This window comes from Chlorella variabilis (assembly GCF_000147415.1).
Source record: "Chlorella variabilis unplaced genomic scaffold CHLNCscaffold_7, whole genome shotgun sequence".
Taxonomy (NCBI): Eukaryota; Viridiplantae; Chlorophyta; class Trebouxiophyceae; order Chlorellales; family Chlorellaceae; genus Chlorella; species Chlorella variabilis.
Genome location: NW_005435081.1, coordinates 1,061,525 through 1,077,061, shown reverse-complemented (window position 1 = coordinate 1,077,061; position 15,537 = coordinate 1,061,525). Strand labels below are relative to the sequence as shown.

The 15,537-nt window shown below is 67.2% G+C and overlaps 5 protein-coding genes across 5 annotated transcripts; 2 read left to right on the top strand and 3 right to left on the bottom strand.

Annotated features, from left to right (window-relative positions):
• Positions 1 to 59: 59 nt before the first annotated feature.
• Positions 60 to 1,358, bottom strand: CHLNCDRAFT_144364 (hypothetical protein; the record flags this gene model as incomplete). Its single annotated transcript, XM_005848648.1, has 5 exons — positions 60 to 177; positions 351 to 487; positions 672 to 790; positions 952 to 1,018; positions 1,179 to 1,358. 5 exons carry the CDS (start codon positions 1,356 to 1,358, stop codon positions 60 to 62), a joined length of 621 nt encoding a protein of 206 aa, XP_005848710.1.
• Positions 1,359 to 1,671: 313 nt separating this feature from the next.
• On the bottom strand, positions 1,672 to 4,626 carry CHLNCDRAFT_144363 (hypothetical protein; the record flags this gene model as incomplete). The annotated part of the gene is made up of 11 exons (XM_005848647.1): positions 1,672 to 1,956; positions 2,075 to 2,149; positions 2,252 to 2,319; positions 2,480 to 2,810; positions 2,992 to 3,146; positions 3,252 to 3,333; positions 3,460 to 3,537; positions 3,672 to 3,745; positions 3,847 to 4,104; positions 4,277 to 4,386; positions 4,529 to 4,626. The coding sequence occupies 11 exons, from the start codon at positions 4,624 to 4,626 to the stop codon at positions 1,672 to 1,674; spliced, it is 1,614 nt and encodes a 537-aa protein (XP_005848709.1).
• A 591-nt stretch (positions 4,627 to 5,217) lies between these two features.
• Positions 5,218 to 8,952, top strand: CHLNCDRAFT_144362 (hypothetical protein; the record flags this gene model as incomplete). Its single annotated transcript, XM_005848858.1, has 12 exons — positions 5,218 to 5,360; positions 5,531 to 5,605; positions 5,774 to 5,927; positions 6,061 to 6,151; positions 6,396 to 6,511; positions 6,679 to 6,777; positions 6,921 to 7,095; positions 7,324 to 7,418; positions 7,549 to 7,659; positions 7,821 to 7,970; positions 8,096 to 8,184; positions 8,421 to 8,952. 12 exons carry the CDS (start codon positions 5,218 to 5,220, stop codon positions 8,950 to 8,952), a joined length of 1,830 nt encoding a protein of 609 aa, XP_005848920.1.
• A 938-nt stretch (positions 8,953 to 9,890) lies between these two features.
• Positions 9,891 to 13,081, bottom strand: CHLNCDRAFT_21975 (hypothetical protein; the record flags this gene model as incomplete). The annotated part of the gene is made up of 12 exons (XM_005848646.1): positions 9,891 to 10,036; positions 10,229 to 10,306; positions 10,485 to 10,637; positions 10,793 to 10,878; positions 11,123 to 11,302; positions 11,557 to 11,726; positions 11,805 to 11,925; positions 12,043 to 12,070; positions 12,164 to 12,307; positions 12,484 to 12,600; positions 12,818 to 12,881; positions 13,007 to 13,081. Coding segments are annotated over 12 exons (1,362 nt in total), but the record flags the coding sequence as incomplete, so codon positions are not given.
• A 568-nt stretch (positions 13,082 to 13,649) lies between these two features.
• On the top strand, positions 13,650 to 14,835 carry CHLNCDRAFT_144360 (hypothetical protein; the record flags this gene model as incomplete). The annotated part of the gene is made up of 5 exons (XM_005848857.1): positions 13,650 to 13,733; positions 13,865 to 13,952; positions 14,135 to 14,268; positions 14,418 to 14,485; positions 14,730 to 14,835. 5 exons carry the CDS (start codon positions 13,650 to 13,652, stop codon positions 14,833 to 14,835), a joined length of 480 nt encoding a protein of 159 aa, XP_005848919.1.
• Between the last annotated feature and the right edge of the window lie 702 nt (positions 14,836 to 15,537).

Below are 15,537 nucleotides of genomic sequence, written 5' to 3'. Positions count from 1 at the left end.
AAACAGGCAACGCATTTGCATGACTCTGAGCTACTGCCACCTGTGTGCGGTCTGCTCTCCTAGCTGCCACCATTGGCCGCCATGCCCTCCTCTGCCGCTTGGCGCAGCGCAGCCGCCGCCGCTGCCAGCTGCTCGGCGCTGCCTGAAAGAGCCGCATCCGCCTGCGCCACCCTGTCTCTGCGCCGGCAGGCACGAGCCAGGTGGTGCGTGCGGGCGCTGGGTGGGTGTGCAGGGCAGATGGGGCTGCCCAGCGGTCACACGAGGACCACGCTACGGCACCACAGGAGCGGAAGGGAGGAGCACACACACCCAGCCGGGGCTGCTGTGAGGAAGCCGGCCATGCGCCGCACCTGAGCTCCTGCGCCGCGCGCCGCCGCTCCTCCACCTCCGCGCCAAGCGTGTGCAGCAGCGTGTGCCGCGCCTGCACCGGACGCATCAGGTTGCACAGCTGCTGCATGTTGCGCAGCACCGCCGACGTGTTCTCCACCTGCGGGCGGAAGGCAGCGCACGCAGACGGGCGCAGTGAGCGGGCAGGCCTGCCAACCAGCCAGCGCTGGGCAGAGGCCCGGGCCCCAGAGGACGAGCAGCTGGCGCTTTCCAGCAAAACAGACAGACAGGGGCTGTTAACACTGTGTCACACACAGTGATAACACAGTGACAAGACCCCCAACAGCAGCCGCCACGCGAGCCTGGCGCGCCCATAGGCTGGGCTTCTCCACTAGCACGCTCAGCAGCTCCACCAGGTTGGCTGCCAGCTCCCGGTGCAGCGCCAGCAGCTCGCCCTTGAAGTCTGCTTAGGCCGGGCAGCAATGGGAAGTGGGCAGCAGGCATGCATGTGAGCGAAACCAGCAGCGGCAGGCCCGTGTGCGCAGCTCGGCATAGCGGCGCCAGCCGCAGCAAGACCCTCCGCTGGGTGGTCGTGCACAAGCCCGCACATGAGCGAGGGCTTACCGATGCTGCCGTCGGGCTTCACCTCATACAGCTGCCTGCCTGTCAGCGGCGGCAGCACTACCTCTGTCTGCACGCATCGGCAGCGGTTCAGTGGTGGGTGAGTGGCTGGGCCGGCATAGGCGGAACAACCGGATGACAGCATTGCTTGGAACTGGCGGGGACGACACCCAGCCAGTGCGGGACTGGATTCAAGCACAGCCAGCCAGCGAGGCAGCAGGCAGGCGCACCGAGTCGGCGATGCCAAACTGCTGGTATTCGCCGGTGACGGCGGGCGGCGGCAGCGGCGGCAGTGGGCGCTCCGCGCTGCCGTCGGCATCGGCGCGGTAGAGGCGGTAGAAGGGCGGTGGTGGAGGGTAGAGCTGCTGCTGTTGCGGCGCCTGTGGCTGCGCTCCATGCTGCTGCGCCATGATCGCGGGATAGGCGTGGCTGAACCGTGTTCAAAAGCTGCCGATCCCTGTCCTGCAACGAACAGATGGTGATAATGGTGATGCCCCATGCGACAATTCCTGCCGCCATGTCCCGCTCCCGCGTCCCGCCGCTGCCAAACGCTGCACGTGCACGGTTTTTCACGGTGAAGTGATACGAACAAAGTAGGCTGATCAGTAGAGGCATACACGTTCACTGAATAAACATAAAGGAGAAGTAGCAGTGGAGGAGTGCTGTGTGGCGCTCAGCATCGCAACACTTGTTACCTACACGAAGGACAGCATTCAGCTGAGCTCAGTCCAGCTCGGGCACCTCCTCTATGCGCTCATCCACAATGCGCTGCCCGCCTTCCATGTAGGAAGTCTCGGCATGCGCTTCCATCCTGTCGCACAGCTGGCGCACATGCGCCAGCAGCTGCGCCACGCTTTGGTCCTCAGGCAGGACCCGTGCCATCGGGCTGCCGGGGGCCTCGTGCCCAGCCGCCGGCGCCGAGCCGCTACCATCCAAGGTCAGGCCGCTACCAGCCCTTCCGGCCTCTTCCAGCGCAGCAGCCTCGAGGTCCCGCCGTGCAGCGGCAATCTGCATGTGAGCGCAGGCAAAGAGCGCTTGCCGGCAGACAGCAGCGGCCTGAGGGCTGCAGTACAAGGATGAGTGTTTGTGTGCCAGAGCCAGCTGGCAATGGCCCCAGTGTCCGCACCTGGGCGCCGTAGATGGACACGGTCTGGCGGAAGGCCACGCCCGCCTTAAACGAGTGGCGCCTAGAGGACTGTTGCTGCAGGGCATGGCGCCTGGTGGCGCTTCCTGCTTTTTCTCCCAGCTTCCTGTCCGGTGCAGTGCTGGCGGCGGCCACGGCCGCACGGTGCTGGCGGCTGACCCATAGCCGCAAGCCCAGCAGCCAGATCAGCGCCAGGCCAACCCCAGCAGCCAGCACGATCCACAGGCCTGCATATACGTAGGGGAGGACTCGCTCCTGGCATGACGGGCCGCTCTGCTGCCCACCAACACAGCCATGTCCGGCCCGGCAGCGCCCAGGACAGCAGGAGCACAGGAGTTCACAGTTCCCGCACCCACGCTCTGTACACGCAGCCGCCCATCCAACCACCTGCAACCTGGCTGAAGGTGATGGACGTGCTCTCATCCACGTTGCTGGCGCACTCGGTGCGGGGGATGGCGATGAATGTCGTGCGCAGCTCCTCAGCCGTACCGTCCTCCTGGAGCACCAGCAGCTTGTCGTCCAGGGCATCAATGAAGGATTGGTTGGTGCCTACCCTGAATGCGGCGCCGAAATCAAACGGTGCAAAGGTGTCGACCAGGCGCAGGCTGCACCCGCCCAGCGCCGCCACAAACTGCTGGATCGGCTCATCCACTGCCGTGGCCACAAGCGTCCCCTGCTGCAGCATGGGCACCCAGACGTTCAGCGCCGACTCGATGCTCTGCAGGGAGAGAACAAGGAGGGAATCATGGGGGTGGCGGCGTCCCCAGAACAAAACAGGTCCTGTGCAGCAAACACATCATGCCTTGGGCCAGCTGCTGCCATGCCCGGCTGCCCTGCCCCGGCTGCTCTGCCGCTCTCCACTTCCAGCAGCGGTGGGATTGCTCATGGGCACGGCTCACGTCAAAGGGGATCTCTGCCGCTGCAATGCCCAGCTTGGCCAGGCGTGACACGTAGACAGCCACGGTGCCGACCGCCTTGCCTCGCAGGTCTTCCACGCTCTGGATGCTAGTCGCCAGCTGGCTCACCGTCAGCGCCGCCGTCAGGTTGGCGCAGTCTGCGCATAGAGGGAGAATGGCAGCGCGAGCAGCAGCATGGAGCACGGCTAGCCCAAACCCATTGCAGCATTAGAGGTGTGGGAGCGTCAGGCATACGTGCGCACATGTGTTGACCAGCACCGTGGCCAGGAAGCCGTAAATGACTGCAATGACGCGGGAGGAGATGGCCGTGACCTGGAACGGCTCCTGCAGCAGGGGCGACAGCAGGGAAGGGGGCCAGCCCGCAGTGGCGGCGCTGCCTCAGCCAGCTGCACACCCTTGTGCAAAGGTGACTCTTGGTAACGCAACCAGCTGCACCATCAGGCAGCGCACCAGCAGCATCATTGTCCACAAGCTCCTCCAAGAGGCCTCCTTCATGCCCGGCACCACGTCTCGCTGCTGTATCCTGCCCTGCACAGCACCAAGCGGCCGGGCATGCATGCATGCATGGTTGCCGCCGCTGGCAGCAGCCTCCCAACAGCATGCCAAACAAGCTGATGGCAGGCTCCCTTTCAGCGCTCCGGAGCCTCGAGCAGTCGCCACACCTCTATTGATATGAACTCAGTGACAAACGTAATGGCGGGGATGGCCGCCACCGTCAGAGCGATGGCCAGCCACACTGCAGCGGCCATTGGCGGAGGGTCAGGCAGCTTGAGTGGGCTGGCGGGCTGCCGCTGCGCCTTGCCTGCCCGCCCCGCCTGCCCTCCACGGCACGCCCACCTGTCCAGTCAAAGGGGCGCAGGAAGAACCAGCCGGTGTCCTGCTTCTCCTCGGCATACACCATGATGGCCAACGAGGAGTGGTAGGTGGGGAAGGAGAACTTGATCCCCCTGTCCTCCCGCTCGCTGCTGATGGTGATGCCGGCGGCCGCCAGCGTGCAGGTGCCGCCGGGGGCGGTCAGGTCGGCGACCACGTCGGAGAAGGGGCGGCACACAAGCTCAAAGGTGTCGCCGCCTTGGGGCTGGGAGGCGTTGCTGGCTGCGCACCAGGGGCAGCGGAGGAGTGGCAGTGTGATGGGTAGGTGGTGGAGGCCGAGTGGTGTGTGGGAAGGTGCACGCAACTCGATGTGGCAGCTTGAAAATTGGAACGGCAAGCAGGGGCAACCGAGCTGCTGCATGCCATCAGGAGGACCGCGGCGGAAGCAGCGCACCCTCGCCCCCCTCGCTCTCCGTCCACCCCATCAGCTGTGCAGCACTTCGGAACAGCTCGACATCGAAGCCAGAATAGGTGGACGGGTTGGCAGTGATGTTGCAGGTAGACCTGCGCCCAATGCAGATGCAAGGGGCGCAACAAGAAGAGGTGCAAGCAGATCAGCACTGCAGCAGCGGAGTGTGGGGCGACGGCAGCAGCGGGCAGGGCCCACAGCGGTGGCGGCACACAGCGGCAAGGGCAGCGCACGCACATGGGCGGGTTGTCAGCCGTGCACACAACGTAGTGCGCAGCTGAGGCCGCCGGCATCCAGGCCGCGAGCAGCAGCAGCGCCAGCACCAGGCCGTGCATGGCTCTGGCGGAGGGTGGCCTGCACCCGGGACGTGCCGCCGCCGCCAGGGTATGGTTCACTAGCCTGACACGGGCCAATGTGCCGTCAGGCGTCTTCTATATTGCCACTGCAAGCGTGAGAGGCGCCCGTCCTTGCGTGCACAAGGCGGAGGTTCACGAGGGGCAGCCAGCACTGCGCCTTGCTTGCTGCCTGGCGGTGGCCTGAATTGCTGTGGGTGGGTAGAAGAAGAAGAAGATTAGAAGGAGATTACGCGGGTATCTCTGGTGTTGCTGCAGCCTTCTGAGCGTCTCAAGAGTACTGCAACCTGTAGTGCGGCATGTGCCATTTCGGCAAAGTCCCACCGGCTGCGCATGTGCACCGCATTTCTATGCTTAGTTCCATTCATTCAATTCACCAGCGAGCTCTGCAATACCAGACCCATTGACCGAGACCAAGAATTGCCAGACCGTGCCCCCCGCGGCTTCTTTGGCACCCCGTCGGCCACCGGAAACCTGCTGGACCCGAAACATCGCGGCATTGTCAGGTTCCTTCGCCAGATTCGCATCACCCCGGCTGCGTGCCGACACCGACTGGTGCTGAAACCGACCAGCATGCGGCCCACGGGATTTCACAGAAGCCAGCTGCTGTGGCGCGCCCTGGCGCCACTGCTGCTGTCGCTGGCTGCGTCGGCGGCGGCGCCCACCGCTCGCAGCGGCCTGAGCGCCCCACACACCGTCTTTGTAGCCGAGTGCAAGTGAGTATGCGCGGCCAGGGGTTCAGGCCACGAAGCTTGCTGGATTCGCACGTGCCAGCCCAAGCTGGGGCGCAAATCGCACCATGCCGCTCCCGTGCGTGGTGCAACCGCCGGTTTGCGGCAACCACCTCTCACCATCCTGCGCTGCCTCGACTCCATGCCACTTGCAGCGACTACATGGACTGGCAGAGCATCGCCGTGGTCTACTCGCACCGCAAGGCGGGCGTGGCTGGGCCCATCACAAGGTTGGTGGGCGGGGAAGGTCCTTGACGCACGGCCTGCCACGCACGGCACGGCCACACATATCTCATCGTGCGGTGCTTGGTAGCGGCCTGCTGCGCCCATGCTGCCTCCATAGCCGCCTCCCCGACGGCAGCACCGTATCGCCCTTGCGCATTCCTGTGCCCATGCAGGCTGCTCACCTGCAGCGAAGAGTCGCTGGCCAGCTACCCTAACCTGGGCCTGGTGCCGACGCACGTGGCGCCCAGCTGGACCTTCAACCCCCATAATAATGATACTTACCTCGCGTATAATAAGCCAGCTGCCATCGCGCACTGGCTGCAGGAGGTGGGGCAGCCTGTGCTGCACGGTGGCAACTTCGGGCATCGCCGGCTGTCTTGTTTGAAGGGCAAGCCGGGCTGGCGCTGTTGCTGCTGCTGAGCGTGCCTGCGTGCGTCCCTCCCTGCCGCCTCCCTGCCAGGCGCCGCCCAAGGAGGACTGGGTGCTGGTCATCGACCCAGACATGATCATCCGGGACAACTTTGCAGACTGGGGGCGCGTGTACGGCGCAGGTGGGGCGCACGCCATGGCAGCGCATGGGGCCGCATGGCACAGCGTGCCTACCCCACCTGCGCCCAGCTGCGGGGCCAAGAGGCCAACCAGCAGCGGCAGCAGGCGTGCAGGGGTGCTGCGGCTGCTGCGCTCCCAGAGTGCGCCGCCGACGTCCCGGCGCTACCCTCCTCCCTGCTTCATCAGACCAAACCCTACCGCTTGCCGCCCATGCTGAGGCGCCGCACCCTGCTTGTGCCCGTGCAGAGCGGGGCTGGGCGGTCAGCGTGTATTTTGGCTACATGCAGGGCGTGGACAACAACCTGTCTGCCACACACATCCCTGAGATCCCGCCACGGGAGGATGCGCTGGCGGGTGGGTGGGTGGGATGCTGGCGCGCCCCGGCAGCCGCAGCCTGCTGGACCACCGCAGCATGTGCCGCAGTTTGTGCCGCTGTCCGCTTCGCAAGGCGCACGCTGGGGTGGATGCCCCACTCTTGCTTGGAGACGTTTGCCGGCAATTGTGCGTGCGTGGTGTGTTGGGAGTGCAGGGGCCCCGAGGGCGGCGCGGCGACCAGGTCAGCGGCGTGGTGCTGATGCACCGAGACGACCTGGCCTCCATGGCCCCCATGTGGCTGCACTACAGCGAGGTGCGGGGCAGGGCCCGCCGCTGCAGCTGCCACCACCCGTGCGGCACCATGCTTCTCTCCAGCCGCCCTGCAGCCCCATCTCCGTTCCTGCCCAGTCTCCCCACCCGTATCAACCGACCTACAGTGCTGAAATGCCCATGCAGCTGGTGCGGGATGACCCCATGGCCTACAACGAGACGGGGGACGAGTGGGCGCAGCAGCCGGGGCGCAAGCCGTGGATTGCCGAGATGTACGGCTACAGCTTTGGGGCGGCGGTGGCGGGGGTGTGGCACCGCGTGGACCTCATGGCGCAGCTCTACCCGGGGTACACAGCCTATGGTGGGTGCCTTTGTGTGTGCATGGGGGCGTGGTACCCCCCCATGGGGCGTGGTACCTACGGTGGGTGTATGGGGCATGTCTTGTGTTTTGTGTATGAGCGAGTAAGGTGGTGGGAGGGGCAGGAAGGGCGATGGCATGAGGGGACAGGGGGTGTGCAGCCGCTGCCCAGCCGGCCTGTGGCCTCTGCCTGGGTGTCTGAGCAGGCGGCACCTGCCGCCGCTGCCGCAGACAAGCCCGTCATCCTGCACTACGGCCGCCTGTGGGAGGTGGGGCCCAGCTGGCAGTTCCAGAAGCACTGGTTCTTCCACTTCAGGGCCCTGCAGGTGTGGTGCCGCAGGCGGGCGGTGGGGCTGTCCTGGCCGGGCTGCACAGCGGGTGGCTGTCGGCCTGCACTCAGGGTGTTCAGAGTTGAGCAAATAACCGCGGCATGCTTGCCTGCCCGCCTGGCTACAGTGCCCGCCGTGGCCCCACATGAGCAGGCCGCTGGCAGGCAAGGGCGACTCGGCCGGCATCGCCGGCGGCCTGTTTCCGCACCCGCCCCACCCCTCTGAGTTCCAAGGCCTGGTGAGCAGCTGGCTGGGCAGACACCTCTGGGATGCAGTGATCTCCTGCGTCTCGTAGCCCTGAATCACAGCCGCTCTCCCAAATCAGAGCCCGCCTGACAGTCCTCCCTGACGCCTGTCTCCCTGCTGCCCTGCTGCCCTGCCTGCCCTGTCTGCCTGCAGCCGGCCACAGAGCGGTACAAGGAGTTGCTGTCCATCTCCGTCATCGCCACCGTCAACGCCGCCCTGTGCGAGCGCCACCTGGTCAACTGCCCCGCCAGCGAGGAGCTGAAGAGGGAGTGCAGCAAGGCGAGCGGGGGAGGGGGTGGGTGGGTGGGTGAGCTGGTAGGCGGCTTGGTTGCCGTGGCTGCCGCCCAGCCCCATGCTGCTGGTGCTGCTGAGGAAGGGGGCCGCCTGGCGTAGCCAGCTCGCCAGCTCTCTGCTGTCTGGTGGTGCAGGCGCAGCAGCTGGAGCGGGATGTGGATGCTGCCATTGAGGCGGTGGAGCTCGGCGGGCCGCCCGACTCGGAGCCCATCTGCAAAGACATGTGGGTAGCCCCACTGGGGTGGCAGGCGGCATGCCCACCACTGCTGCTCCTGCTGCTGCTGCTGCTGCTGCTGCTGCTGCTGCTGCTGCCTCTGGCTGTCCATGGCATTCTACACAAAGTTAACTGGGGTGGCCCAACACCATTAAACACGCTTGGCGGCCGCCGGTCCTGGCGGCAGGAGTTATGCAGGGGTCGGGGCTGACCTACGGGCCCCGCCTCCTGCCTGCCTGGCGCAGGAAGCCTGCTGAGTGCCGCGCCTGGGCTCAGCAGGAGCTGTGCTGGCAGGACCCTCGCTTCATGCACTGGCACTGCCGGGAGAGCTGCGGGCTGTGCCGCCTGCCCACGGGCCGCCCGCAGCGCTCCTTTGCCTCCGCCGACGCAGCCAGCGGCGGCGAGGCCAGCGGAGAGCAGCAGCGGCAGCAGCGGCAGCGACAGCATGGGGCAGGGGCAGGGAAGGGAGAGGAGTGGCATGCGCTCCATGCGCTGCACGCCTCTAGGCTGCCTGGCGAGGGCGAGGACGGCGGCGACGGCGGCAGCAGAGGGGCGCGCTCCGACCTCACGCGCGGCATGCTGTACGGCGCGCTGGCGGCCTGGGCCTTCCTGCTGGCGGCGGTGTTTGGCGCTCTGGTGCGCAGCGCCTGGTCCTCGCACCACGCTCGCCACGGGCCGGCAGCGGAGCAGAGGGCACGCCACGTGCTGGCCAGGGTGGCGGGTGGCGGCGGCGGCGGCAGCGGGCGTGCCAGCCCCAGCTTCCCCCTGCTCAGGTGAGCTGCAGGCTGGCCCGCCTGCCGCATGCTGGCGCGTAGAACAGCAGGTAGCCCGTACCAAACAGCAGTTCCACTGTTGCTGGATGCTTGCAGGGGCCAAGGCAGGGGCAACCAGAGGTCCCTGCGGAGCTCTCTTGACGAGGCAGGCCTGCCCGGAAGCCCGACGCTGGGGAGCGGCAGCTCGTCAGCTGTGTAGGCAGTGGAGGGGTGAGGGTGGAGTCAGCGCTTGACTGCCGCACAGTATCACCTGTTACGTATTCGTTTAGCTAGTGAGCACCACCTTCTCATCGGGTCCCCTTGTAGATCACTTTCATGTGAAAGGTGTAAGAGGCAGGCAGGGGCAACATCTGACGTGCATGGGGATGCATAGCATGCCAGTTGCTGTGCTTCTTCCCAAGGAAGCCAAGGCTCATCTTTGGATGCCTTCATTCCTGTTTTTTTTTACAACTCGCATGCAGGCAGCAATCAAGGACACTTGATTCTTCATCCGTACAACACGCATGCAATGACAATTGCGCAGGTAGCAAGTAGTATGGGGCCCGGTACGGCAATTGGCAGAAGGCCGGGGGCAGAAGGCAGAATATCCATAGCAATGCAGGGCAGGGGGGGGGGGGGGGGGTGATCAGCGCCAGGGGCGCAGGAATCATGACATCACAGGATGGACCGGGCAGGGCCGTGAGAATTCCCGGGCGCCTTTGGATCAAAAAGGGCTCGCAAACACTCTACAAAACGTTCGGCGCTCATCCTGGGCACACTGAAAAGAGAAATTGGGTTTAGACTGGGTTTGCGCCCCGGGCTCGTGTGGCCGCCTGCATGTCGGCAGGCAGCCACAAGCTGTCCAGTGGAGCAGCCAGGCCCGGGTGTGCTGAGAATCAGATGAGAGATGGCACTAGGTATGGTACAAGGTGTCACGGCTGCGGGTCGCTCCGCCGCTCCTCCTCAGTCCTCCTTGCCGGCCTGCTCGCCGCTCCCGCCGGGCAGCCGCGAGCGCACCAGGCCCAGCCAGCGCTCAACGGCAAAGGGCTCGCTGTTGGCCTCCTCGCTGAAATCCTGAGGGTCAGCGCTGCCCCACCGCACATACGCAGCTGCAGCAGGGCGGCAGGCAGCGCGGCCGGCACGTCAAGAGGGAGCAGCGCTGCGGTGGCTGCCACTTGCACGCACACACCACGCACACCACGCCCAGCGGCACGCAGCACGCCACCACTCGGCGGCGGCAGCGCCGGGCGGGAGCTGGGCAGGCGGCGGCGGCTGCCTGGCGGGGGCGGGCGCTGGCTGACCTGAGCCGGTGAGGAAGAAGAAGATGGAGGGGGCAAACAGGGACCAGCCCCAGGAGCCCGTCCAGTCAAACAGGCAGCCTGCGGGCGCGTGGGGGGGCGGGGTCAGTCCAGGGGGTGGGCTCCAATGGGCTCGTATGCGCCGGGTGCCTGCCCAGGAGCGGCCACTCCCCACGGTGTGGGTGGCCACACCCGTACACACACATCCACACACACACAAGCACACACAGTCGCACACCACATGTGCGCCTCTGCCCACCTGTGAAGGCCACGCCCACTATGCCCGGCAGCGCGCCGCTGGTGTTGGTCATGCCCAGCAGCACAGAGGCGTACCGCGGCGACAGGTCGGCGTGGTTGCAGTACAGGCCGGCCAGGCTGAAGCTTGCCAGGCCCAGCGACAGCGTGACCAGCACTGCGGGCGGGGGAGGGGGCGGGGCACGGGGCGGGGAGGCGTCGGCACACGCAGGGCAAGACACGTCGGCACACACGTCTCGGCACACGGGCAGCAGGGCTGCAGAGGGCAGGCAGCCCCCCACCAACCAGGACCTGCCCAGCTGGACGGCTCACCCACAGACGCCGTGCTGCCCTCCATGAGGCTTGCCGCCAGCAGGCAGCCGGCGGGGCCCAGGAAGGCGGTGCACTGGGCGGCCTTCCTGCAGCCAGGCCAGCCGGGGCGGCGCAGGCGGCGCTGTGCGTCGCCGCCTGGCGCACTCACAACGCCAACCCACGACGCACATCGCCCCCAGCGCTGCTCCGGCATCAACAACACACACACACACACACACACACACACACACGCGCGCGCACACACACGCCGACTCGACACCAGCCCAGCCCAGCCCAGCCCGCACATGCCACTCCCCAGCCGCTCCACCCCCCTCACCCCCCCAGCCCCACCTGACCGTCTCCACGGGCACGCCGCGCGCGATCAGCGCGTCCGCCGAGGGCCCCGCCAGCGCCGAGGCGGCGATGGCGGCGATGGGCGGCAGCAGCGACACCTGCGCCGCGTGGCTCAGGTCGAGGGACAGCGAGTCGGTGAAGTAGGTGGGCATCCAGGCCAGCATGGTGTAGTGGAACCTGCGAGGTTGCGGGGCCCAGGGAGGGAGGGAGGAGGGGAGGAGGGGAGAGGGCTAGTGTTGGGCAGGTGTGTGGTGTGGCCGAGAGCGTGTGGCGGTGGTGGCGGCGGGTGGCGGGCCGCCAGGCAGCGGCACGGCGAGCGGCCGGGGCGGATGGGGGCGTGAGGGAGCGGGGGCGAGCGTCCGGGCAGCCAAGCCAGCGCAGGCCACCCCATGCCAGGCAGGCCATGCCCAGCGTGGCCAGCGCAGGCGCACCAGTTGTTGCAGAAGTGGGTGAAGCCCAGCGCGCGCAGCGGCGGGTTGCGCAAAAAGGCGCGCCACGGCACCGGCTGCCGCGCGTCAATCACGCCGCCATGGCCGGCGTGCGCCGCGGCGTGCGCCTTGCCCTCCGCCTCCCCCAACCGCGCGCCGCTGCCGCCTGGCTGCTGCCGCGGCGCCGCGGCGTCGGGCACGCCGCCGTGCCCGATGAGCTTTGCGGCCAGCGCCGGGTCCTGCTGCCGCACCTCGGCAAGCAGGCGCTCCCACCATAGGCACCACACCAGGCCCACGCCGCCAAACAGGTAAAAGACGGAGGGCCAGCCAAAGCGCTCCATGAGGGGCGGCGCGATGAGCAGGCCCAACAGGCTGCAGGCGCGCAGGCAGGGGGAGCGGGCAGCCGGTGGCGCAGCACAAGGTCAGCGCCTGCGCCCGTGGGCTGGGCCCGGCTGCCCTCACACACCGGCAGCGCAGCAGCGTGCGCACACGCACCACCACACATCCACACGCCCCACTGGATTTCTGTTGTGCTTTTCCCTACCGCCAGCTGCACTCCACGCCACGCACCTGCCCACGTGCAGCCCCCCAAAGATGAAGCTGATGGCACGGCTGCGCTGGTCGGTGGGAATCGCGCGCGCCACGATGTCGGTGGCGGCAGACGGCGCCACGCCCTCGCCCAGCCCCACCGCCGCCCGTGACAGGAACAGGCCCGGCAGCGTGCCCGCCAGCAGCGGCACGCCCGCGGTGGCCACTGCACGCGGCAGCGTGGCAGCGGTGCAAGGGCAAGGCCTGTCACGCTTTGCCTCTGGATTGAGCAGCTGCCAGGTCAGGCATCGTCCCCCAGTGGCGCGTGTGTGTGTGCGCACGCCAGCGCAAACCGCAGGCAGCCAGGCAGCCAGGCAGGCAGCTGGCCCCAGCCCCACGCACCGCTCCAGAGCGCCACGCCGCCCGGCAGCACTTTGCGGCCGCCCAGCAGCGAGGCGGCGTAGCCTCCCGGGATCTGGCTCAGCAGGTAGCCATAGAAGAAGGAGCTCTGGACCAGGCCTGCACAGCAGCCCGGCGGCAGCCGGTGCGGCTCAGCAAGCAGCAGCAGGGCAGCAGAGAGGTGCAGCTGGAGCTGCAGCTGGCAGCCGCAGCCGCGGGCACGGCTGAAGCAGCAGCAGAGCCAGCACTGGCCGGTGAGAGCAGCGGGTGCCGCGGCGGGCGCGGGGAGGCAAGGCGCGGCGGGCGCCAGGCCGGCGCGGCGCCGCCCTGAGCCCACCTGAGATGGTGGGGCTCCACCCAAAGTCTCGGCTCATGGCCAGGATTGCAACCGAGATGTTGACCTGAGGTGGAAACGGGAGAGGCAGCAGTGCCAGTTGGCTTTGCTGTTGCTGCGAACATGAGATTGAGATGGCGGCGGTGGGACGCCGCTGGGCACACACGGCGGCTGCCCAGGTGGCGCACCCACCTTGTCCATGTTGCAGATGACAAAGGACAAGGAGGTGGCGAAGACGAGCTTGTACTGCGCCGGCAGCTCAGCCCACTGCCCCTGCAGCGTGGCCAGCGCCGCAACCGCGGGGTTGGCGCTCGCGCCGCTGTCGACGGCCTCGCCCAGCCCCTCGCGGCGGCCGGGCTGCGGGCCGGGGGCCGCTGGGATGGTCGCCGCGGTGCCGGACACGGTCTTGTAGGGCTGCTGGCCCCGGTCCTGGTCGCGCTGCTGGGCGCACACCACCGGGCGAGGGCGGGCGGCGAGGGGCGCCGGCGCTGGACGCGCAACCGGTGGCAGCAGCCTGCAGGCAGCCCAGGGCGTGTGTGTTGCCTCGTCGTGGGCAGGGGCCTGGCCCAGGGGTGGCCGGGGGGGCAGGGCCCAGCAAACAGGGCCTCCCTCCAACGCTTACCGCGCGTCTCGCAGGGTCGTCAAGCGCTGCGCCTTCATCCTTCTTTAGTGCTGGCTAGCACAGGGCCGGCCAGAGAACGACCAGCCAGGCAGCGACAACGCGGTGTGGCGGCAAACTTGGGGTGCGTGCCAAACCCTCGCAGGCATAGCCAGGGAGACTGCTGAGGCGACAGGAGGTGTGACCAAAACGCGTTGAATAGCTTTCTTTTGGAAAATGGACACAAGTACTTGTAATGTACTGCAGTCCAGCGCTCGAGAGGGCCCGTGCGCCCCAGGAGCCGCCTTTGAGGCTGCCAACGTTCTGCACGGCTCGACACAGACAGCAGGCGCCGGCTAAGCACCCAGACATGGTGAGCTCCTGCGGCTGGCTCACGCCAAACACCCTCTGCATTCCCTGTGCACTGATACCATATCCGTTGGTGCCCGCAGGCCGCAAAAATCCTGGCCAACCTTCTGGTGGCTGGAGGCACGGTGCTCTTCCGTGCAGCCTCGCAGGCCTATCGGCAGGCAATCATCAGTGAGTGGCAGGCATCTGGAGGCGTGTTGGCTGCCAGGGGGCTGGTGCAGGGGAAACATGGCGCCGCTGCCGCCGCTGCTGCTGCCGCCGCCCACCAGAAGGCACAGTGTTCCCAGCGCATCAAATGACGGCCCCCTGTGCCCATAGCGATGCCTCTGCGCCTCCTGCTCTGTTGCCTGCAGACGGCACCAAGGCGGGGGTGGCGGCGGAGGGCGCCAACGCGGCGCGGGCGGCGGGCAGCAAGCAGCTGACGTTGCAGGAGGCAGAAATGATTCTGGGCATCGAGTCGGGGGCCACGTGGCAGGAGATCATGAAGGTGGGGCAGCCCCGCCAGGCGGGCACCCCAAGACGGAAGCCAGGCCGCCGGCAGCCGGCGGGCCGGCAGCGTGCGCCACACCCTGCCGCTTCCGGTAGCTGCCAGGCACGCGCTGGCACCGCCCCACCCCCTGCTTCTGCCGCCCGCAGAAGTACGACCATCTGTTCCAGGCCAACGAGAAGAGCGGCTCCTTCTACCTGCAGTCCAAGGTCTACAGGTGGGCGGGCGGCCGCCGCGGGGGTGGCCCCTTGCTCTCGCTGCTGTGCCGCGCGGCTGGGCGCTCCCTAGCCGGCGATGCAGATGTGGACGCTGGCGCCGTGTCCTCCCTTGCTCGCCGCCGATGCGCAGAAGACTGGCTGGTGTGTTGCTGCCTGAAGTGGCGGCCATACAGCCAAATGGCCCCCTGCTGGCCCCTCACTGCTGCCTGCCTGCCTGGCTGCCTGGCTGGCTCCTGCCTGCAGGGCCAAGGAGCGGCTGGAGCAGGAGTTCCAGGAAAAGGGGCTGCCCACAGACTACCCCGAAGGCCAGCAGCAGCAGCAGCAGTCGGGCGGCGGCGGCAGCCAGTGACGCGGCGTGCAGCCCTCTACGCTGCCCGTGCCACGTCGGCGCACAGACACATTCTTGCGACTTCCCCTCTTTCACCTGCTGCTCTCGCTGCTAACCATTTGTGCTGCTTGCTTTTCGCGCTCTGCCCGCTCCATTCTGCTCCTCTTGCTGCCCTCCTTGCTATTTCCTCCTTGCATGTTGGGGCTGGACGCTTCCGCCCAGCCAGCGGCCGTTGGTTTTTCTTTAGAACCCACTTCAAACCATGTCACGGACAGGCATGTCGTGATGTGCTGGGGTGGCACACGAAGGTGGGTGGGGTACTGGGCAGGAAGGGCAGAGGCGCACAAACAGGATGGAAGTGTGGCCATTCCAGGCAGTACCGAAAGTGAGTGTGGCCCGCCAATGTATGGCAGAGAGGCTCACACAAAGAACAGTGCCATTCTGACGGGGTGCCCAGTCAAGAGGAGGGCTCCTCGGCGTCTGTGGCACCCGCCGACTCATCAGAGGACGCCCGCTGCCGCTGCCGCATCCGTTGCTTCTGCGCCTGCCGTGCCTGCTGCTGCTACTGTAGCTGCACCTGCTGCTGCTGGTGCCAAGTGCAGGAAGTGTGGGGCTGCCTTGGCTGAGGGCAAGGGGGGCAGCAAGGCCTTCCTGGGCCTGCCTTGGGCAGGCGGGGGCAGGGGTCAGCCACCGTTGAGCACCTGGAGCTGCTGCCGCCTCTGC